General features: G+C 40.8%; 1 protein-coding gene across 1 annotated transcript in view; it reads right to left on the bottom strand.

The window, feature by feature from the left end:
* The window catches only part of LOC149818054 (putative protein arginine N-methyltransferase 6), a 78,072-nt gene that overhangs the window by 21,861 nt on the left and 32,947 nt on the right, over positions 1-23,264 (bottom strand). The window contains exons 6-11 of the mRNA XM_089986138.1: positions 22,048-22,116; positions 21,863-21,940; positions 21,109-21,187; positions 19,496-19,590; positions 17,656-17,740; positions 16,776-16,987 (exon numbers count right to left, since the gene is read on the bottom strand). Of these exons, the coding sequence (XP_089842264.1) occupies positions 16,776-16,987; positions 17,656-17,740; positions 19,496-19,590; positions 21,109-21,187; positions 21,863-21,940; positions 22,048-22,116 (618 nt within the window). The remainder of the gene's footprint in view (positions 1-16,775; positions 16,988-17,655; positions 17,741-19,495; positions 19,591-21,108; positions 21,188-21,862; positions 21,941-22,047; positions 22,117-23,264) is intronic.

Raw genomic sequence — 23,264 nt, forward strand, 5'->3', positions numbered from 1 at the left:
GCCATGTGAAGTGATACGATGCATATCGCTGGTATATATGTTTATGCCCATATTGGTGGTTGTTGACCCCGAGTGCGGTCAATTGTTTTGATCGGTCGATTGTATTGATGCATGTATCACTGTGTATGGCGCCTGTTGAGGATCTGATCTCCAATGGATTATCTGCGAGGGGGTGTATGACTAAGATCAGGTGACCCACTAGAGTGGTAGAATTTTGTGAGGACGTGCATTGTCCAAGACCGGGTAGCCGCGAAGACGGCGAACTGTGAGGAAGTGTATGGTCCAAGACCAAGTATACCATCTAGGGCGGTAATTCCTTGTGAGGTCGTACATTGTCCCAGACCAGGTGATTCAGCGTGGATCTTGTTGATTATTTGTGGCTATCGACCCAGTGAGCGGTCATTTGTGTTGATGCATGTATCGCAGTGATTTTTCTTTGATTATGGCCTTTGTTGAGGTTTGGGTTCCCAAGGGTTTTCTGTGAGGGTTCGTATGACCAAGATCTGGTAATCCGGCTAGAGTGGTAGAATCTCTGTAAGGATATACACTGTCCAAAAGCGCGTAGCCGCGGAGACGGTGAACTGTGAGGAAGTGTACTGTCCAAGACCAGGTATACCATCTAGAGCGGTAATCCCTTATGAGGTTGTACGTTTCCCAGATCAGGAGGTCCGACGAGGAACTTGTGAGACTTTGATTGCCATGAAAGGTTATGGTGAGCTCTGTTGATGTTCTGATATTGATGAGTATTGCCCGTTGTGGATCTATAGATTTGGCTTTCTGTTTTTGCATAATTATTATGCCCAACTCAGATGTGTGAATCAGATCTTTATTGATTTTTAGATCTTGATCTTGTTTTCGACCTTCTATTGGAAGGGTGAGCTTTTATGAGTAAGTATGTCGCCTTAAGTGAGTCTTGATAGGTGACAGTTGGCCGCATAAGGCCTTGAGAGAGTATAGATTGTGGTTATTCATGACGCAGAGTTTGTTAGAAGTTGCGAGTGTGACACACGGCGTCTTGATGATGATTTAGAGACCCCGTTCAAGGAACGTAAGCTAGAGCAATGTCTCGTTTTGTCTCTTCATCCCTTATCGGGTCAAGTAGACGTTAATGATTAAACCTTTCCTATTGGTCTTCTACTAGACTCGTTTTCTTTGATGACTCGTCGTGTCTCTTCATCTTGAAGATAGCGAATAACCTTTCTTGTAGCCTTCTGCTAAACTCCCTTTCTATTCGTGGCTCTCTATGAACTCTTGTGAACTCTTGCGAAGACAAGTTTATAATGAATTCACACATACGTTGGTTCGATCAAGTTGTTGGCTTCGAACATTTCTCAGGGACGCATTATGTGTTGTCCTGATCTCTTCAGAAGCTTTTGTGTTTGGAGGCTTGCTTGCGCACGTGCGTCCTAATCTACCTAGTTTCCATAGGCTGCGGTCTAGGCAGATCACCTTCCTATGAAATTTCGAGGACAAAATTCTTTTAAAGGAGGAAGGATGTAAAGCCCGTGGAAAAAAAAATCCGTGTCGGACACGTGTCAGACACATGCCCTGCACGTGTTAGACACGTGTCACGGTCGGTCCCCCCGTGTCGGGCCCGGATCCGAGCTGGACCCGGACCCGAGCCCGAGCTCGGACCCGGCTCCTCGAACGATCGAGAAGCCTGTGACTTTAAAAAGTCACAGGCGTCTCGGGAGAGGGGCAGAACCCCTCGCCCCTTCTCTCTCATCTGCTCTGCCCCTCATCACGCCGCTGCCGCCAGCGATCGGAGGCGCCGGCGAGCGACTACGTCCGACCGCATCCCCTCTGAGTTTCGGCAGCCTTCCCGGCGACGCTAGCATCCCTCGCTGCCTCCCCGTCGCCGGTGATCGCAGCCATCGGCTTTTCCCCCTTTTTTGATGTCGACCTCCCCGTCGCCGGTGTCCTCAGCCGACGGCGGCCTTTCAGCTCGGGCGACCATCTCCACTCCTCTCCCTCGTTTCACCGTCATCGGTGAGTGCTGCCGCCGGCGACTCGCCGCCGGCCTTGTCTGCTGTCGACCGCGCCTCCCCTCTCAGTCACTGACGACTCGCCGTCAGCCACGGCCACCGTCCTGGGAGCTGCGTCTTGCCGACCAGCCGCCAGGGACCCCGAGCACGCCGTCAGCGCCCCTTCCACTCGGCTCCTCCCTCGTCACTGCGGTCTTCGGAGGTGAACCCTCTCCTCTTCGTTGCTTCTTCTTTTTTCTTTCCTGTCTGTTGGGTGGATCGACAGGGGGGCTGAGCCCCCTGTCGTCACCGCTTGTTGGCAAGGGGCTAACCCCCCCTGCCTCCTTTTGTTGTTGGTCGACAGGGGGCTGAGCCCCCTGTCGTTGGCTCCTCTTGGCAGGGGGTTCCGCCCCCTGTCATTCCTCTCTTTTTGCTGTTGGACGACAGGGGGGCCGAGCCCCCTGTCGCCTCTTGTTTTGGCAGGGGGTTAACCCCCCCCCCCCCCCCTGCCTTTTTCGCTCTTGGTCGACAGGGGACTGAGCCCCTTGTCGCCTCTTGTCGGAAGGGGGTTACCCCCCTGCCTTTTTGCAATAGGTCAACAGGGGGACTGAGCCCCCCTGCTCTTTTGTTTGGTTCTTAGTAGGGAGAGGGGTCCCCCTACCTTGATGTTGCTTCTCGGCATGGGCTTCGCCCCCCTGTCTTCTGTTGTTTGTCGGCAGGGGGCTAGGCCCCCCTGCCTTCGATTGTTTCCCCTGCAGGGGGCGGAGCCCCCCTGCACCATTCTGTTGCTCCGAGGCAGGGGGCTCTCTCCCCCTGCCTCTTGCATTGTGCAGGCAAGGGGCGAGGCGCCCCTGCCTCCTGCGTTGTGCCAGCAGGGGGCGAAGCACACCCCCTGATTTCTTGTTTTCGAGCAGGGGCTTGCCCCCTGCATCTCTGTTGTTCTCTGGCAAGGGGCTCTGCCCCCTTGCCTTGTTCTTGCTGCAGGCAGGGGGCTGCGCCCCTGTCTCGTGTTCTGACAGGGGGTGTTTCCCCCCTGCCTTGTTGTGGCAGGTGTGGCAGGGAGCTCCTGCTCCCTCCCCTGCCATTTTTTTTTTGTGCCTGGCAGACAGGGAGCTCCTGCTCCCTGTCTCTGCTGCTTTTGCCAAGCAGGGCTGAGGCCCCTGCCTCTGGCACCCCTGTCTGCAGGATGCAGAGTTTCTGCATCTGCCTCCTGCAGGCAGGGAGACCTTGTTGCATTGTTGCTTGTTTATCTTCGGCATATGCTAACGATCTAAGCTCTCCAGGTTGAACGGTGGATCCAGCTCGCCCTCTGTGGCTCAAGCTCTTGCTTGCCTACGCTGCATGCGTACGAGGACCCGCAACCCCTTAAGGTAGGGGATTCTTGCGTGAAAGGACAATGAACTGATAAATGCTAAAATAAGAAAGATAACTAAAAGATGACGATATATGTATACGTATAATATATATACGTATGTCTTTACCTTCAAGGACGCGGTTTCGCGATCCTTGTCCTCCTTACTTTCCTGCACTTTCCTTTCTGTCACTGTCGCGCTATATGCGCCTAGGCTTTTCTATTCCTGTCTTTACATTCCATGTCTTTTAACTCAAGGACGCGGTTTCGCGATCCTTGTCCTCTTTACTTTTCCGCACTTTACTTTCCTGTTGCCCCGCGCTTTGCGCCTTGGCATTTACTTGCTCATGTCTGCTCTGTTCTCTAGGATGCAAGTCCTGGTCCTCCTTTACGTTCTTGCACTTTACTTCCTGTATTTACTTGTTGCCCCGCGCTTTATGCGCCATGGCTTTGCTTCTGCTTTACTCTTCGTATTTTACTTTCCTGTGATGACGTGCTTGCTCTTGCACTTACCTTTTGTATGTATTCGTCTTTTCCTTGTTGCTGCGCTTCGTGCATATGCCTTGTTCGTGCATGTATCCTATCTCTGTCGCATGCTCCTTTTCCTGCTTGCGCTTATTGATCTATCGAGGTGCAACCCTATGCCTCGTGAGTCGTCCTTTACACTTGCGTAGTCAGTATAGGATCTCTTACCTCACGAATCGCTTGCGTAGTTGCCTGCTTGTGCGTTACGATGATCGAGGTATGATCTCATACCTCATGTGGAGCTTTAGCGTTCTACCCTCGCGGTGCGGCTTCGCCCACCAAGTCTTGTCCCTTGTTTTGCCTTAGTATGTGCATGAGTTTGCCTCTTGTCAGCTTGCACTCCCTGAGTGCAACTTCGAGTGCATAGTGTATATCGTCTCACTTGGCTTACAAGCCACGACACACTTATGCACTTCAGTTCTCAAAAGACATCGTCATAGGTGCAAACTTATTTTCAAGATGTATAGCTTGTAAAGCAGAGGTAGCGGTCGGACCTCCCAAATTGATGTATTTGGGATAGATGTGTTACAACCATAGTTTGCCTATTCGATACGACTTAGATAACCTTATTTAGGATCCTGCGCACGAATAGGGGTGGGGATCCTAGCGAGGTACTTGCGCCATCTCTAGATCGACGTTACCTCACCTCTGATACGAGACCTAGTTTCTAGGTTTTCTGGTTCAACCATGTTTGCAGCGCCTTCCTTCCTTCGGGAAGGTATTGTTGGATCTACTACAATGTATCCATGTTCCTCCTCTTGTAGTTCTACACTTAGTCATGTACGATATGTTTTAGACTACGAAGAGCAGGACGAGAGGTCTATAAGAACCTCTAAACGTGTATTGACACATTGAGCCAATCATGTTATGTTGTTTTCGCCTAATAGGCAAATTGCTCGCGATTGTCTAAAGGACCCGAGCACGATCAGTTGGAACTGAAATGAGTTCACTGTGGGCTTCTATAAAGTAGAAGCATTGGGATTTCCTGCGAGAGATCCACAACCCTCTCATCGTGGTTGTACTTTTGAACAGGTACGTTGCGTACTACGATGAGTAGGATGAGAGGTCTATGTCTCCCTCGAACATGCAATGGCATGTGTTTGAGATCACAAGAGTGATGTTTCTACCCTCAGTGGGGATTGATCCCTTTCATCGTGATTATACATTTTGCATAGGTACGATGCGTACTGCGGTGAGTAAGATGTGAATTGTGTGCTTGCCTCGAATACGCAATGGCGCGTATAACTCACCTAAATAATAATCATGTGCCTTCACAGGCAAGATGCTCGATTGGGTTGAAAGACCAGAGCATGAGAATGGGACGGCGGTTAAGAAACCCTCTGTCGTGCTCATTCGGGGCAGTTCATCAAGAGAGAGGATGGATGGTACAAAACTCCGATGGACAGTCATTAATGACAATCTCGGGCAAAGATCCGACCTTCCCCAGTCATCGGAGGTTAGGGGAACCCTTCAGGCCACTTATGCAGAAGTTTGGATGCGCATCCATTGGGCCTTTGTTTGCCTTTGGGGATTTACTCTCTTGGTCACTGGCCGTCTCCTCAGGAAGCGGACTGAGTTAGTCATTCGAGGTATAATAAAATACATAGCATAACAGACCCCCGAATCGATCTCGGTTGTTTCTACGTTTTGCCTTGTGCGTACCCACAATGGCCTGCTCAGTAATGAGACAAGATATAACTTATACACATGATCATGAGATATGCATGTTGTGACGTGCGTTTCTTGCTTGCTTGTTAGCTCGATTGTTAGGTATGCTACTCGTTGAGCTAGGTACGCCTGTCGAGGCGTTACCCTTGTTGGTTGAGCTGCTTACGCAGTTCCTTGCTTGGTAATAACTAGCTTCTCATACTAGTTGATTGTTTGTCCTGTGTAGCTTATGAATTGTTTGTGATACAATAGCTTGTGCCTCACGATGAATGTAATCACTTGTCGATGGATTGAGCCATCCTATGGTACTTGTATGTATTACGAGTGTTGTTATGAATACCTGTATTATGCAATTGCTTTGCTTGGCTGGTGAATAGAGTTAGTTACTCTTCACCTATTATATCTGTGGGATTGCTATAGTTGTTTGTTTAGCACTCTGATCCTTCTTGCTCTTGTACGTAGTTGTTTGCCTTACTAGAGCCTTGCTTACTTTACAGCACATTTGGTTAGATCTGCTAGTTTTGCTTGTTCCTGCTTTAGCTAGCGTTTATCTTACTTATTGCAGCTTTTGCTCTTTCTTGTCCTTTGTACCCCTGCTAGACTGTTGTGAGACTGACCCATTTTCATGGGAAGGTGGTGAACAGGTTGAGACAGCTTGCGATGGCATGATGACGCGATGCATTCAAGGCAATTCCCTTTCCTGACGTTGCGCTCCTGGGGATACTTTTGATGGATGTGGTATAAGGTTTCTTTGAAAGCATCTCTTTTGATTATAACTCTGTATTTCTAAAACTGTATTACCAAAATGTGGTTGTTCTTTTCATTTCAATAAAATATATATTTGAACTGCAAATCGGTTTGTAAGGGGAAATCTGCTTTTGGTTGTAATGCGCCCAAGGTCTAGGGACTTGTTGTTTTGAACCTGATCTTCCGCTGAACTTCTGTTTTAAACTCTGATAAATGATTGATTTCAAAGCTTTCAACATTTTTCATAAAAGGTTTCAAGTCCACGATTTTGGGACGTTACAATTTTAGTACCCTAAAGTTTGTATTAGTAATGTCATATAAATGAATAAGATTAGCAGCCGACTCCTGCAAGGTGGAATCGGGTTTTCTCTGCAGCTCCTCTCTCTTTGTTCCTCACCCTTCACGCATGGTAGAACTCTGGTTTACAAAATCTAACATGGTATCAGAGCCACGCTAGAGCTGGATCTGGGATTGCTTCCAAAGGTATATCTAACAAGATCTGAATTTGATCGTTCACGTCTCCCAAGTCAGAAAAAATTGATTCTCAATATTTTTCCTCCTCGATCTTGATCAGATCTGATTAAAATCAGATCTGGTCACGTTTTTCTGTCAACACCAATTCTGTCTCATCATCTTATTCCCAACATATTCCTTGGTATTTCGGCCTTGATCAGATCTGATTAAAATCAGGTCTGATCACGTTTTTCTGTCAAAACCGATTCTGTCTCATCATCTTTTTCCCAACCTATTTCTTGGTATCAACATCTTGATCAGACTTGATCAAAATCAGATCTGATCACGCTCCTCTGCTATTAATATTTTCTGCATTGTCTTCTTAGCTCTTAAGCTTGTTCTTACCTACCTTGTTGATCGGTTTTTTTTATCAGAATCTGATCTGATCAAGTAATCGGTTGTCTATTAATCTCGTTTTATCCTTCTTGATCAGATCTAATCAAATTCAGATCTGGCTTCTTTTCCCATTTGACATCTTCATTCCTTTCAATTGACAGCTTTAAATCAATATCGGATTTGAATTTTACTCATATATTTCTTTAAATTTTCGCATACAAAGATTAACTGTTTGTTTATCGCCTATTGTTCTTCACATAGCCTGATATAGTTTCCAGTTACTTTAGTCATCTGCATGACTGTCCTGTCAGCAAAAAAAAAAGAGTAAGAGGCTGCAGGAATTTCCTTGAAGTTGAAAGTTGTTTCGATATACTGATTTCTTTAACTATTATCGGGCTGTATGTTGCACACATTCTTATTATTGTGAAACATGGATTCTTTTCCTACTCAGTCTGGTCTTTCTTCAAGCTTCTTCAGTCAACTCGTCTCTGAAAAATTAAACAATTCCAATTTCCTGACATGAAAGAGGCAGATCATTCCTTTCGTTAGGAGTCAGGATCTTTCTGGACACCTGGATGGATCTGTCCCAGTCCCTCAAGAGTTTCTATTACGAGAAGAAAATGACAGTAAAGGAGCATCTACCACAATATATGTTAGAAATCCAGAATTTGTAGCTTGGATGAAAAGAGACCAGGTGCTAGTTGCTTATATTACCTCTATGTTGTCACAAGAGGTGCTTGTGGCAATTCCAGACGACTGTACTGCCATGCAACTTTGAGACAGACTAGTTGAGACATATTCACAGATTTCTCAGGCAAGGATTGTATTTCTTAAAAGGGAGTTTCAGATGTTAAGGAAGGATTCCATGACTGTCATAGAATACTTGAACAAAATGAAGATCATCACAAATCAACTAGCAGTTGTTGGGTGTGCAGTGACTGATAAAGATATGTACAACAAACTTTGAGTGGATTAGGGCCTGACTATCACATAATTGTTACTTCCTTACTATGTTTATCTGAGTTGCCCAGATTTGAAGACCTGTATGCAAAATTACTTCAATATGAGATGACCTTAAAAGGATTTTCTGAAGAATCATATATGCATACAGGGACGCAAGATGTTCTTGCCACAGGGGTAGCTTATGGACGATGACGAGGAAGTTATGATGTTAAAGGAAGGGGAGGACAAGAAGGTCGTGGACTATTACCTCCACCCAACGTATATCCCAACTTTGGCAGGATTAAATCTGAAACAGAATGAGCAAGGTATTTGGTATGTGGACTCCGGGGCAGCAACTCATGTTACTGGTAAGCTCCTAAACCTTGTTCCTTACATTGGTAGAAATAGTATACTTATTGGGGATGGATCCCACCGTTCTATCTCTCATTAAAAATTCCGTTATACCTATGTCAGAGTCCTCTCTCAGTCTTTCAAAGGTTCTTTATGTTCCTTACATCAAGAAAAACATTGTTTTTGTTTCTAAACTTGTTGATGATATCAATGTTTCAGTTGAATTTACTCCCTCTTCTGTTCTTGTCAAGGATCTCTGCACGAGAGAAACGTTCGCTAAAGGAAAACGACAATGCAATATATATGTTTTCCAAGAAGATCCTTCTGCTCGTGTTCGTCCTGTTGACCCAAACTTGAAGCTCTCCTCATCGTCGTCCTTTGTGGTTCCTAAATGTGTTTTTAGTGTCTCTGAATCCAATAAGCCAAATCTTTGGCATGGTCGTTTAGGTCATTGCAGTAGTAGTTTCATTGAGAAGCTTGTCTCAAATAACCTCATTCCCAGGTCTAGTTTAGGAATAAATGTCAATGACAACAAATGTTCTAGTTGTCTCTTATGTAAGAGTATGTTTTACTGTTTCATTCTATCAATAAAAGAGCTTCAAGACCTTTTGAAATTACCTGTTCTGATGTTTGGGGGCCTGCCCCAGTTGCTTCTATATCTGGAACTAGATATTATCTTATATTTGTTGACAGTTATTCTCGTTATACTTGATTTTTCTTCATGAAACACAAGTCTGAGACCTTCAAGTTGTTCCAAAATTTTCACTCTTTTGTCAAGAATCAATTTTCTGAAAACATTCTTTGTTTCCAATGTGACGGAGGAGGTGAATTCTCTTCAATCGACTTTACTAACTTTTTTCAAAGTAATGGAATAAGGAGAAGGGTGTCTTGCCCTCACACACTTCAGCATAATTTGATTGCTGAAAGGAAGCATCGCCATATTGTTGAGAGTGCAATGAGTATGATACATGATAGTAACCTTCTGATTACCTTCTGGACAGAAGTCTTTCATTCTGCAGTTCATGTGATAAATCGATTGCCCATGACTATTTTTTAGAACAAGTCTCCTTACTTTTCTCTATTTGAAGTTCATCCCAACTATCATGATTTGCGCGTGTTAAGTTTCAGGACAAGGCCTTGAAGTGCAGGTTTGTGGGCTATGCAAATAAGTATAAAAGATGCAGGTGCTATGATCCCATGAGCAAGTGCATCAAAATATCAAGAAATGTTATCTTCGATTAATTGAACTTTGATCCTCGATGCATTAGTTCTTCTGAATCAAATTTCAAAGTTGAGGTCTATCATCCTTGGTTAAATTTTGAACTTTTCTCTGGCACTAACGATATTTGTCCTTCAAATTGTGATAAAAAAGATAAAGAATCTATGCTTGCTGATAAGTTGATTACACAGGAAAGTATAGAGCAATCCTTGGACCCAAAAAGGTATAAAAGTCTTGTTTACACACGACGAGGAAGAGAGGCGCCCACTATTGTTAATCAGGAAATGGATACATCTTCTACATCCACTTCTACCCTTGATGTTAGAAGATCCACTCGCTCCCATCATCCGATAGAAAGATGGGTCAGTTATGAAAAAATTTCACTGGATTTTCAACTTTTTCTAAGAGCCTTGAACAAGGAAGATGAACCCACAACATTTTCTCAAGCATCAAATTCTAAAAGATGGATTGAAGCAATGAATGAAGAAATGGAGGCTCTACATGAATGTGGTACGTGGATGTTGTACCGAGACCACCTGACAGAAATGTAGTTGGGTCGAAATGGGTGTACAAAATAAAGTACAAACAGGATGGGACTATAGAACGGTACAAGGCGAGGCTTGTAGCCAAAGGATTTACACAGAAGCAAGGACAGGATTATGATGAGACCTTTAGTCCAATGGTGAAAACGGGGACAATCAGAGTCATACTCTCTTTAGCTATTGAACATCAATGGACAATTAGTCAACTTGATGTGAAAAATGTCTTTCTCCATGGAAATTTGGAGGAGGAAGTATACATGGAACAACCCACTGGCTATGCCGAAGGCGATCCTACAAAATACGTATGCAAATTGAAAAGGGCGATATACGGGTTGAAGCAGGCATCTCGTTCTTGGTTTGATAGTTTCTCTCTTGAAATACAAAAATATGGTTTTAGGCGATCTCTCATTGACCATTCCTTGTTTATATTCAAGAACCAAGACATAGTAACTCTGATGTTGATATATGTAGATCATATTATCATCACAGGTAACTCCAAAGTGCATATTAAGGAGGTTAAACATCTCTTGAATCAGAGATTCAAAATGAAGGATCTTGGTAAACTACGATACTTCCTTGGAATTGAAGTTGACAGTACTTCTGAAGAAATGACTCTCACTCAACATAAGTACACTATTGATGTCCTCAATAAGGCAGGTATAAAAGATTGCAAACCCTTGGGAACTCCTAGTGTTCTTCACCAGAAACTCAGTTATCAAGATGGAGATCTATATGAGAATCCTACAAAATATCGTAGCATAGTAGGCATGTTACAATACCTCACTTTCACTCGACCTGATATTGTTTACTCAGTAAATCAGGTATCTCAGTTTATGCATGAGCCATGTGAAGGGCATATGGAAGCAGTTAAACGGATACTTTGGTACTTGAAGGAAACTGTTGGAGATTGTCTTTTTATAAGAGAAAGACAAATAAGCAAAATGCATATGAAATTACTGTTTATACTGATGCAGATTGGGCGGGAGACCTAGATGAACGTAGATCGGTATCCGGCTATTGTGTGTTTGTTGGGATGAATTTGGTTTCCTGGAATAGTAAAAAACAAAAAGTTGTTGCTAGATCAAGTACAGAAGCCGAATATAGGTCAATGGCAGCCGCTACTGCTGAAGCTACATGGGTTAGGCACTTACTGACAAAAGTAAGAGAATCGATCTCTTCTTTTATGTGACAATCAAAGTGTCATCAATATGTGATTTAATCTCATTTATCACAGTCGCGCCAAACATATTGAAATAGATAACATTTTGTGAGACAAAAGGTAGAAGATAAGGAGATTGAGCCTGAATTTGTACGAACTACAGATCAAGTGGCTGATATATTCACAAAAGGATTGACAAAGGACAAATTTTTAATGTTAAAAGGCATGTTGTTCATGGTTCAGAACCATGCACAACTTGAGGGAGGGTGAAAAGACGTGTGTTTTGTTTATAATGGATCACGGGTGAAGGGATCCAGACCCGTAATCATGCTATTTCATTAATGGCATATGTGTAATTATCTCTTATTGTAAAAGGGTATTTTAGTACCCTAAAGTTTGTATTAGTAATGTCATATAAATGAATAAGATTAGCAGCCAACTCCTGCAAGGTGGAATCGGGTTTTCTCTGCAGCTCCTCTCTCTGTTCCTCACCCTTCACGCATGGTAGAACTCTGGTTTACAAAATCTAACACGAGCATGGCAAGCTCATCCCAAATAGAGAAGAGTTCGGCAAAATACTCTCTAATGGTCAATTCGCCTAGAAGAAGGGTCAAAGCCCTTTTTTGAAGGTAGTATTTATGGGACAAGTCCATTAAGGTATACATTTTCTCAAGGTATTCCCATGCTTTAGTTCAGAGCTTTAGTTCTCTCTTCTCCATCAAGAATCTTAATCTCTCCTTTTTCTACCAAGGAGATTTTTGGCTCCGGTTCCGGAATTGAGCCTTGCCCCAAAGCCCTTTTCCTTTGATATGGGCTTCCATATTGCTGGCCCAAACGTGATAGTTTGAGCCATTAAGTTTAAAGTCAAGAGAAAAGTGAAAATTTTTGTAACCCATTTGAGAAGAGAGAAAAGAGATAAAGATACGTACCACAATACGTTTTCAGAGCTTACTTGTTGTGGTATGCTTCTCACAAAATGGATTGCAAAGAGGTCTTCATGCCACTTACTAAGAGAAAATGAGTTGAAGACACATCTTTCGAGGCACCCGATATTGTGAAGAACCGCACGATCTTCTTTCTTTAGGCACCTAGCTCTGATACCATGAGAAAATCTGTGAAAATGTCTATAGAGAAAATATGTGCAAAAAGCACAATATTCTTGATATGAGAAGTGTGCACAAAGGCACAAGGAGAACACTCACAAGTGCACAAAGGCACGGATATACATGCACAAAGGCATAAAAAATACTTCTTTATTGAAACACCAAAGAAAGCTTTTCTAAAAGCTTGAACATCTAAAGGGGGATGACCCCTATATATACACAATGAAGGAGTCATGGGGGGCTCCAACATATACATACGGTTATAAATATAACCGTTGGAGGGGGCTCCAACGCATATGTTGTGGCCCCCCTCATGGCCAAAATGAAAAAAAAGAAAAAAGAAAATAAAAGAAAACAAAAAAAATAAAAATAAAAAAACAAATTACAAACATATTCTCAAAAGAGAATATGTATAAAAAGATAGTTATACCCCTATCGGGTATATATATATATATATATATATATATATATATATATATATATATATACATATATATATATACATATATATATACATATGTCTCTCTCTCTATCTATCTATCTATCTATCTATATATATATATATATATATATATACAAAAGAGGCAATTACACATTACAATTTAACATTTCTTTAGTTCCTCTAATTCCACTAGAGTCATACGATAAGGTGCCTTAGAGATTGGCGCCGTCTCGGGCGTCAATTCGATATGAAAGTCCACCTCATGTTGTGGAGGCAGTCCAGGCAATTCTTCCAAAAAATCACGAACTACCTCGAGTTCTTCTATAGGTGTGACCTTCGGTTCAATTAAGGATACATTCACTAGGAAAGCTTTGCATCCTTGTCTCATGTACTTCTGAGCCTTCAATACTGATATTACTCGGTTTTTCACCGCAGGTCTGAAGAGTTTGAACTTTATTTTCGGCAATTCAGGTTGGGATAACACCACTTTCCCTTGACGGCATAGAACATTGGCGTGATGTTCATATAACCAGTCCATTCCCAATAGAACATCATACTCAGTCATATCGAGTAGGATCAAGTCAGCAGGTAAATTTTGCTCGTCCAACATAATTTCTACATCCGATATATAGTTTACACATATCGAGTTATATCCAATGCATATCTAATATATGTTTTAATGGTTAAGTGTTTGCACCCAATTGTTTAGCAAAGTCTACGGATATAAACGAATGTGTGACACCGCAATAAAAAAGAACATGTATAGCGTGACCATCAACAAACATTGTACCTTGCACCAGGTTTCTTTTCTCTAGATTCTCAACAGTAGTTGCATACACACATCCCAGCACCCTCTTCAGGACGTTTTGTTGTTGTTGCTGAGGTGGTTGTTGTTGTGGCTATCCTCCTCCAGTGTTCGGCCTCTTTATGTCTGCGGTCTTCTTGTGGCATTGACAGGCATAATGACCCATCTTGTCACAGTAAAGACACGCATCAGTGTGTCTAAGGCAAGGCTGCCCATTGTGGAACCGATTGCATTTCTGGCATGCTTGGTTTTGATTCTGGTTTTGTTGAGGATGATCACCATCGTTCTGCTTCTGCTTCTTAGGAGGTGGTTGATGCTTCTTGCCACCCTGGTACTGCTGCCTGCTGGCTCAACTTTTACCAGCAGGTCTGGTTTGATCCTTCCTGGATCTTTCCCATTCTTCGCTTAGGGTAGTGGTCGCTTCTATGGCCTGGTGGAGGGTGGAGGGTAGATTGGTCATCACCCGGTATCGCAATTCGTCCTTGAGTCCACAAGCATACTTGGTCGCCCTGGCTTTGTCGTTGGCGAAGAAGTTGGGGCAATACCTTTTCAAGTTTCGAAACTTGGTGGTATAATCGACCAGGCTCATGCTTCCTTGAGTCAACTCCAGAAACTCCTGTTGTTTCCGGTCACGAGCATGCTGGGGAAAGTATGCCTCCATGAATGCCTCCTAGAAGACTCTTCACGAGATAGGATCCATCCAGACAAAATATATTGCTCGGGTGATATCCCACCATTTCCTTGCATCGCCCTTCAGGTGATAAGTGTTGAAGTTCGTTTGTTGATCATCTGTTACTGGCAGAACACAGAAAACTTGCTCTGTTTCTTCAATCCAACTCTCGGCCATCTCCGGATCAACTTTTCCAGAAAAAGTTGGCGGATCCAACTTGAGAAATTTCTCATAAGTGATTGCGCCCACAGTATGACTCGCGCTGGCGACCGCAGCTATCTCTGTCTAGTTGCGCATTTGAGTATTCATCGTCTGAGCCAAACTATTGAGGGCTTCCATCATGAAACTCCTCTGTTCCTATCAGTTATTGGCCGCGCTCGCACTGGTGTTTACTCGTCGATACATCTAGTAACAATTTCAATAAACACATATGTTTACAATCTACGAATTATAGTATTCCTATAATTATTACAAGTACATATACACATACACATACACATATATAAACTTTAAAGGAATATGCAAGTAACATAACCAATAAAATGAAATATACCCACAGAGTGCTTGTCGGGTTATTGCACAACCATGATTCAGTGTTCCCAGGCTCTGATACCATAACTATAACGCCCCAAAATTTAACCCAAATTTTGAAGATTATTTTTATAATAGCGAACATATTCAAATTAACGGGGTTAACCATTTCAGGCACTATCACAGAAATCATCAAAGCAACTAATATTCATTTCACTTCTAATAAAATTTTGAAACATAAGATCAGAGTTCGGAATAACTGAATGACATAATCAACCATAACTAAATTTAAATTTTAACATCCCGAGAACGCAATAGATCATATATCCCGATTCGCACACCATCCCGCAATCGCTCTTTATTTTTTACTCATATGAAAAATAGTAAAATAATTTGTGTCAGACTACAACCAGTCTGCGCAGAAGAATACTATGATTTTGCAGATGTACTATGTAACAAGTATGCAAGGTAATTGAATATTCATGAACAATAAAGTATGATATTAAACATGACATAATCAAACAAGTAACAAAAAAATTAATCTATTGCATATCACAAAACTAACTACCATAACATGAATAATCACATGATCAGATAAATAAACACAAGTTTAAATAATTCATCACATGCTTAACTAACTAATCATATATTGTAAATCACTAATAACAGGTTCAAATACAAAGCTTAAAACCTTTTGTCTGACTGATATACATAAGAAGTTCAATTTTATGTTTCTTTTGAATTATCTCGTGGGTACTCGCAGGTCAAGACAACCGTAACAGAAGATAACATTCGGGTGTTTATTATGCATTGGTATTTTATTAACTCGAATGTCTAACTAAAATTGAAATCCTAAGGAAGAGGGTTAAATAACCGAGAGAACCTCCCAAAGGCCAAAACAAACCGGATGCATCTCTAACTTCTGCAAAAGAAGTTAAGGATAATTCAGTTCGTTTTAGCCTTTGGGAGGTTCTCTCAGTTATTTAATTGCTTCTTTAAGATTTCGGTTTCAGTTAGACATTCGAGTTAATAAAATACCAATGCATAATAAACCTCTGAATGTTCTCTTCTATTACGGTTGTTTTGGCCTGTGAGTACCCACGAGATAATTCAAGAAAAATATTAAATTAAACTTCTTGTGTATATCAGTCAGACAAAAGGTTTTAAGCTTTGTATTTGAACCTGTTATTAGTGATTTACAACATATGATTAGTTAGTTACGCATGGGATGAATTATTTAAACCTGTGTTTATTTATCTGATCATGTGATTATTCATATTATGGTAGTTAATGAGTTAGCTTTGTGATATGCAATGGATTAATTTTCTTGTTACTTGATCGATTATGTCATGTTTAGTATCATACTTTATTGTTCATAAACTATTCAATTACCTTGCATATTTGTTACATAGTACATCTGCAAAATCATAGTATTCTCCTGCACAAAGTGGTTGTAGTCCGACACAAATTATTTTACTATTTTTTAAGAGAAAAGTAAAAGACAAAGAACGGTTGTGGGATGATGTGTGAATCAGTATATATGATCTATTGTGTTCCCGAGATGTTAAAATTTAAATTTAGTTATGGTTGATTATGTCATTCAGTTATTCCGAACTTTGATCTTGTTTTTCAAACTTTTATTAGAAGTGGAATGAATATTAGTTGTTTTGATGATTCCTCTGATGTGTCTGAAATGGTTAACCCGGTTAATTTGAATATGTCCGCTGTTATAAAAAAAAAATCCTCAAAATTTGGGTTAAATTTTGGGGCATTAAACACTTGGTTGCCAATCTTTGAAACATGGTTTAGGTTACGGCCGTATCATATGAAAAAAAGGTTAGATAAGCAAAGAATACAAGCCAAAGTAACTATATGCTTAGAAGCAGTGTATTATGTCAAAGACTCACCTGCTGCCAATGTGTTGGAGCATCCTCAGGTGCAGTTGATAGTACAAGTGTTTCGACAGATTTTGCACGTCTTTTCCTCTGATTTGAACCAGTTCCATAGATGTCAGAAGGTGACATCTCACTTCCCTGAGAAGCCTGCAAATGGTTGTTGATGAGGACTGTGGGACCAGCAAACTCCACATCAAACCAGAATGCAAATCCATGAAGTGGTGCTGCAAGCATGAAAGTAAAGCTAATTCAGATACCAAAGCACAGAAGATACTGATGGAACCAAGATGGAACATCACAAAGACAAATTAAGAACATATACATCAGTGAAATATATATGATGATCCAGAAAAAAAAAATAAGAGTATGATGCTGGGATGCTAGGCCGGTTCAAACTTGATAGGCTCATCCAACACTTTATTCCATTTAGTAAATCGGCCAAGTTCCCTTGAACTCCTAAATATCTATGCTTTAAACATCAGTATCCCCGTAAAGTGTTTGATGCAACAAACGCATGAGAAGAGATGAAGTCATAAAGCCTGTCTTAACCACCCATTATTTGAAACAACAAATTCCAGAGTTAATAGTACATCTTAAAATCTGGATGGACAGAACAGCATAGACTTAAAAGCATTCCAGGATATAAATCTGTCATGGGATACAAAATATTAGCCGATGAAGCAGTAAAAAATAGAAACACTTAATTACTAAGAAATTGTCCAATATACTAGAGCTGTTGATTTCTTCAGAATTTTAAAATGTAAAAGAACAAGAAATTGGCCTGATCAGATCAAATCCAATCAAGAAATACATAAGAAAAATATTTCGTATTTCCACTCAATATGCATACAGTTAGTCAAGAAATAAGCAGCTACAGAATCCGAGGATCTACCTTGCATCATAGAAGAAAACTTATATTTTGCTGTCACAGACTCAAGCTCCTGAATTGTGACTGTGTAGCAATCAATATGCTTTACCTGGATAACACAATTAAAAGCAAAAGTAATCATTCAGGTCATAAATAGAATAGCTATCAAGTCCTCAAATAATAAAACTAGATCACTAACAACATTACAAGGAAAACTGAAACAAAAAAAGTACAAGACACTTGTCCTTTAAAAAGGAAAACATAGAATCTATGTATTTTTAGAATTGAAGTATATTAGTATGCCTCAATTGGCATGTTCAAGTACAAAATTAAGCCATAAATGGGTTGGAAACTGGTAGTTGTGTACCTGAATTAAAGAACCAACAACTACATCCAGATTCTGAGCTCACTCAATCCCATATATCATTTATATACCCAAAGGTCAAACCCAAGTAGACACCTGAACACGATAAAAAGGGCTACAGTCCTGTATTACAATATGGACTGGGTACAATTGCTTTATAGTTTATATCTTTATCCAACCACATTATGGCTTTAATCAATTCCCATGCCACACAAATGGACTGTATACATCAACTGATAAGCCAAATATGAAAAATTTCCCTTTGACAAGTATATATATAAACTATCCAAACACTCCAATTCCACATACATAACAATGACCAAAGACCATTCATGCTAGATTGAAACAGTAGATAATCAAGTGCAACTACATCCAGATTCTGAGCTCACTCAATCCCATATATCATTTATATACCCAAAGGTCAAACCCAAGTAGACACCTGAACACGATAAATAGGGCTAGAGTCCTGTATTACAATATGGACTGGGTTCAATTGCTTTATAGTTTATATCTTTATCCAACCACATTATGGCTTTAATCAATTCCCATGCCACACAAATGGACCGTATACATCAACTGATAAGCCAAATATGAAAAATTTCCCTTTGACAAGTATATATATAAACTATCCAAACACTCCAATTCCACATACATAACAATGACCAAAGACCATTCATGCTAGATTGAAACAGTAGATAATCAAGTGCTACCAAGTGAGCCTATTAAAAACACAAAATCTAGTGCCACAAAGTGATTCATAGGCTTATTATACAGGCAAAAGAGTACACCTTCGTAATAATAAACATCTAAACCTATGTCACATGGATACGGATGTGGGAGAGGGACACGATGCGGATATGCTTAGTACAATACAATAATTTCTGGTGGAAGGATCCTTTACATTTCTCATCAAGCAATGTTGATCAAGATTGAATTTGCTAGGAACTTGATGCAACCATATGTAGATTACATGTTCAGCCTTTTAAGAAGTGGAATTTTAATGCTGCACAATACAACGGGCAGCCATTGTCCTTTCAAGGCTTTATGCATGGAAACAAGATAACATTTAAGCTGACAAAAGTAAATGATTTCATCCTATCTACAAAATAGATATCAGAAACAGTCTCCGATAGTGCCATGGACAATATATAGAGGCTACGAGTAGCCTATGATTAAAAAAATCATGAAAAAATTGCTATAAAGCCAAGACGAGATTGATAGTCTGAGACTCAAATATCATTATTCTGTCTTAGTGAGAATACTATGAGTTGACACTAAATCATAATAAACAGCAAAGAGTCCAACTAAGACAAGCTTTCAGTATCATTATCTAAGCATTTAACATGGTACATAATGGTCACGATGTATATATAGAGCTTGAAAACTGAACCTTAAGGTCATTGAAACTCATAGGGGTGAAGACATTATTTGGTCATCAACATATATGGGGATGACACTGTGTTGCCTCCAGCACTAAAAAAGCAAACCGATGGAACTTACCACAAATGGCCATGTCAAAACATTCTCCCCAGATATAATCTCCACAGATGGCTCCTCAAATGCACACTGTTTTGCCAGTGGCAACATTGCAGACACTATATCCACCAGTTAGAAAAGGCATCTCATGTTAAAAGGTCATCTAAAGTTAAGAAACTAAGACAATGCTGATCACTTAATTATGAACCAGTAATAAAGAAAACCAACTGCATTGAACATAAGCTTGCATAGATGCCATGATGATCATAGAATACACCAACCGGTGTTTGCAAAGGTCAAAAAAATAGGCAACTTAACAAAAAATAAGGACATCAATGTTGATTCATAAGCATGCGATTTTAGATTTTGTTTATGACGAGTGAAGATCCAATGAACTGAAGGACTGGACCAAATCCAATAAACAGAAGAATTTAGTTTTGAAGCCACCACATAGAAACTCCAAAACTTTGGATCAATGAACCTGTTTCTCTATTCCAATTCAATAAACATGAAACCAAAAGGCTCAAGAAGAAGAATAGATCATCAGTTCAATGTAAGTGATCAGTCAAGTACTCAACTTCATGCAGACCTTTCAAAGATGATTGTGTTGCTTGATATATAAAACTAAAAAATAATTCTAAATTCAGGCTTTCCTTGGTGATCTTTCTTGTCTTCAGCCTTCAGAGACTGGAAAAACGCCAAGAGTAAGTGCCTTTCTGGGTGCTTCAGTACTTGTGTGGTGCAAACCATAGAGGAATATGAATTGCCTTTCCATACAGTGTCTCTTTTTCTTTGGCATTTCATTTGGGCATTAACCAGTTGAGCTTGTGAGCTTGTGGAGAACTTGCTTTAGGTCAACCCAAGAAGGGCAAGCTTTTATCAAGGTTGTATCTCACTCACATTTTAAGTTACATAGGCTAGACCCAGCGAACAGACTACTCTTCTTAACAAACAAAACAACTAAAAACACCTTTTCAATCATAATGACAGATAATGACAAACATACCTCCAAGATTGGATACAATAACCAAAATAACCCCAAGACACTAAGAATCGCAACAATACCCTCTGATACCATGTAGAATGACTAAATTAGCTGCAAGGTCAGTGAAATGGCCAAAGCTTCCCCAAGTCTCACACCATGATATACATGATGGAAGAACAGATACGATGTCCTTATACAATCACAGTTCAGAGTGGCATGCAATACATGATGAAGCAGATGTCCAATTTAATGGAGCATCCAAGCATGTTAAACTTCAACTAGTTGAGGCCAGACTCATTTGACTTGCATAATTCACCTTCCTAGGCATGCCATCCACAATATGAAAGTTATGGATGTTGACAGCTGAAAGTGTATAGGCAAGGTTCAGCAAAAGCACACTTTTGTATGGTGTGATTCCCACATCAAACTTATGCACATGAATTTCAACCGATCAAGGAAAATAGTAACAGAAAATAAACAAATCATCCAAGATGACAAATGCTATTTTTCAAGTAACTTGAATTGGAAAGAACACGTAAAATAATTTAAACCGCTCCTAATGGCCCATCCTATTTCAATCTACATGATTCACTTCATGCAAGAAAATAAAATTATCATTCAAAATTTATTTACATGAAGAATTATAACTCACTGTCAATTCCATACACACTGCGCCAGAAATCTATGTTTTCACTATATCTTTCTGAATGTGTAATGGGTGCCATGTATAACTGCAACATACAACAATGTAAAGTTATCATCATATACATTCAGCCATGTGCAAATTGTGAAAACAACAAGAAACCTGAATTTATAATTTTAAGGTTATAAACTCAAGCTGCATAATAATAGCAAAATAATTTTAACGTCATAAACTTAAGATGCATGTACCACAACTACATCATTGTCGCCACTCAAATATGCAGGTATGGACATAAGGGAACGGCACCTATAAGGGTTGTTTAATAGTAGCACAGGAATTACAACATGAACATTAACAGTTTGATTTGCAGAGATGCGCTGATGGTTATAAATAATATGAATAATAAAGATCTACTTACAAGGTAATTCCAGGATACTCATTAATGCAATATAATAGTACAAATAGTTAATACTTACACACACACACAACAGAGACAAAGCTCTCCTCACTCCTTGCAAACACAGAATTCTAGCAAATATTATGAAGGACAATGGAGAACTTGAACCACTGCATATACTGTTTGTGACTGGAACTCTTCAAATTTGTACTTCCACTAGAATTAGTTTCAAACGAAAATCTAGAACTAAAGCTGCTTACTAATTAATGAATGGTACAATTACATATTGTGAGGCAGGTAAACACAGTCAATATCCAAAGAAACATTATAAAATGGTACCAATTGAAGAATTTTATGTAACAATACCGTTGCATGAGAAGGAAGTATAAGTCCCCCTGGCTTCAGCCACCGATCCCTTGCTGTAATTACACTTGACAACATGCTCTGCAACCACAATTTAGTTTGAAATGTTACTTTGGAATTACCTGAAGTACATTAGAATTAAGGAAGGGCCAGAGTATGTAAAAATAACTGTCAAAGAACAAAGTCACCTCATACAGAAGCATGTAGCCCATCCACTCTGAAATTATGACATCGATTTCCTCAACAATCTCAATATCCTGCATTTCCCAACTCTATCACAAAGTACACATTTGGAAATGATAAAATGCCTATAAATGGTCTTAAGGAACTCCAATACTTTCTATCCATCAACCATTAAATTTTTGAACTCATTCCAAGCATAGTATTCAATGGAAAGTCTAAGGAAACTAAATCCATAAATTGGTAGCTCATGTGAAAATTTTAGTTCTGGCCTGGTTAGGTTGTGCTTAGTGGCACATTCGGTATTGTTAATTTGACCATAGAACAATTCAGTCCTTTTCTAATCTTATGGCTATATAACCCTAATAAAGGGGTCGATGGGCTTGTATTGTGTCATGTTATACTGAATAACAGTACACTATATCCAACTTCTCCACACCTTTGTCTCTCTTCTCATCCTTCTTTGAAATCTATTTGAAAATGGTATTAGAGCCATTTGGAGTTTGAGAACTTATTTGAGTGCAAAGGCTGTCACTCAGCAACCGGAAACTGTTGGGGTGCCACCCTAAGGATGACATCATCATTTTTTAAACTCCCAAAATTTCATGGCTGGGTCGTGAGCTCAGGCTGTAATAACCGAAAAAAAAATAAGTTTGGATTCGGGTCGGATCCGGACCCGGACCCGACCCGAACCCGAATGGAGGCACTGCCTCCCGTGTTTTTAAGACAGGGAGGCAGAGGTTTCAAAGAGAACCCCCGCCCCCTTCTTCCTCTCTCGTTCTCTCTCTCTGATTCTCCCTCGTCTTCGGTGATTTGTCGAAGAGGACTGTTAGGCCGCCGCCGGCGACAGCACCACCGGAGCCCACCCTCGTCGGCGACAGCCTCCCCTCTGCGACCACGCCGACGCTGCCGCCACCTGCGACCTCCCACCGACGTCGTCGCTGTCGCTGCCGCCGTCGATGATTTCCAGGTACGCTCCTCTTTCGTTTTTCTTCTTCGTCTCCCCTATTTTCTCCCCCCAGCCTCTCTCTCTTTGGGTCGACTGACAGGGGGGCAGAAACCCCTGTCGTCGCCATTCGCCGGCAAGGGGCTCCGCCCCCTGTCACTTACTGTGTCGGCAGGGGGCTCCGCCCCCTGTCGCTTACTGTTTTGGCAGGGGGCTCTGCCCCCTGTCACTTGTTGATTCAGCAGGGGGCTTAGCCCCCTGTCACTTGCTATGTCGACA

Source organism: Nuphar pumila, chromosome 13, assembly GCF_984573655.1.
Source record: "Nuphar pumila chromosome 13, dmNupPumi1.hap1.1, whole genome shotgun sequence".
In the NCBI taxonomy this organism is placed as follows: domain Eukaryota; kingdom Viridiplantae; phylum Streptophyta; class Magnoliopsida; order Nymphaeales; family Nymphaeaceae; genus Nuphar; species Nuphar pumila.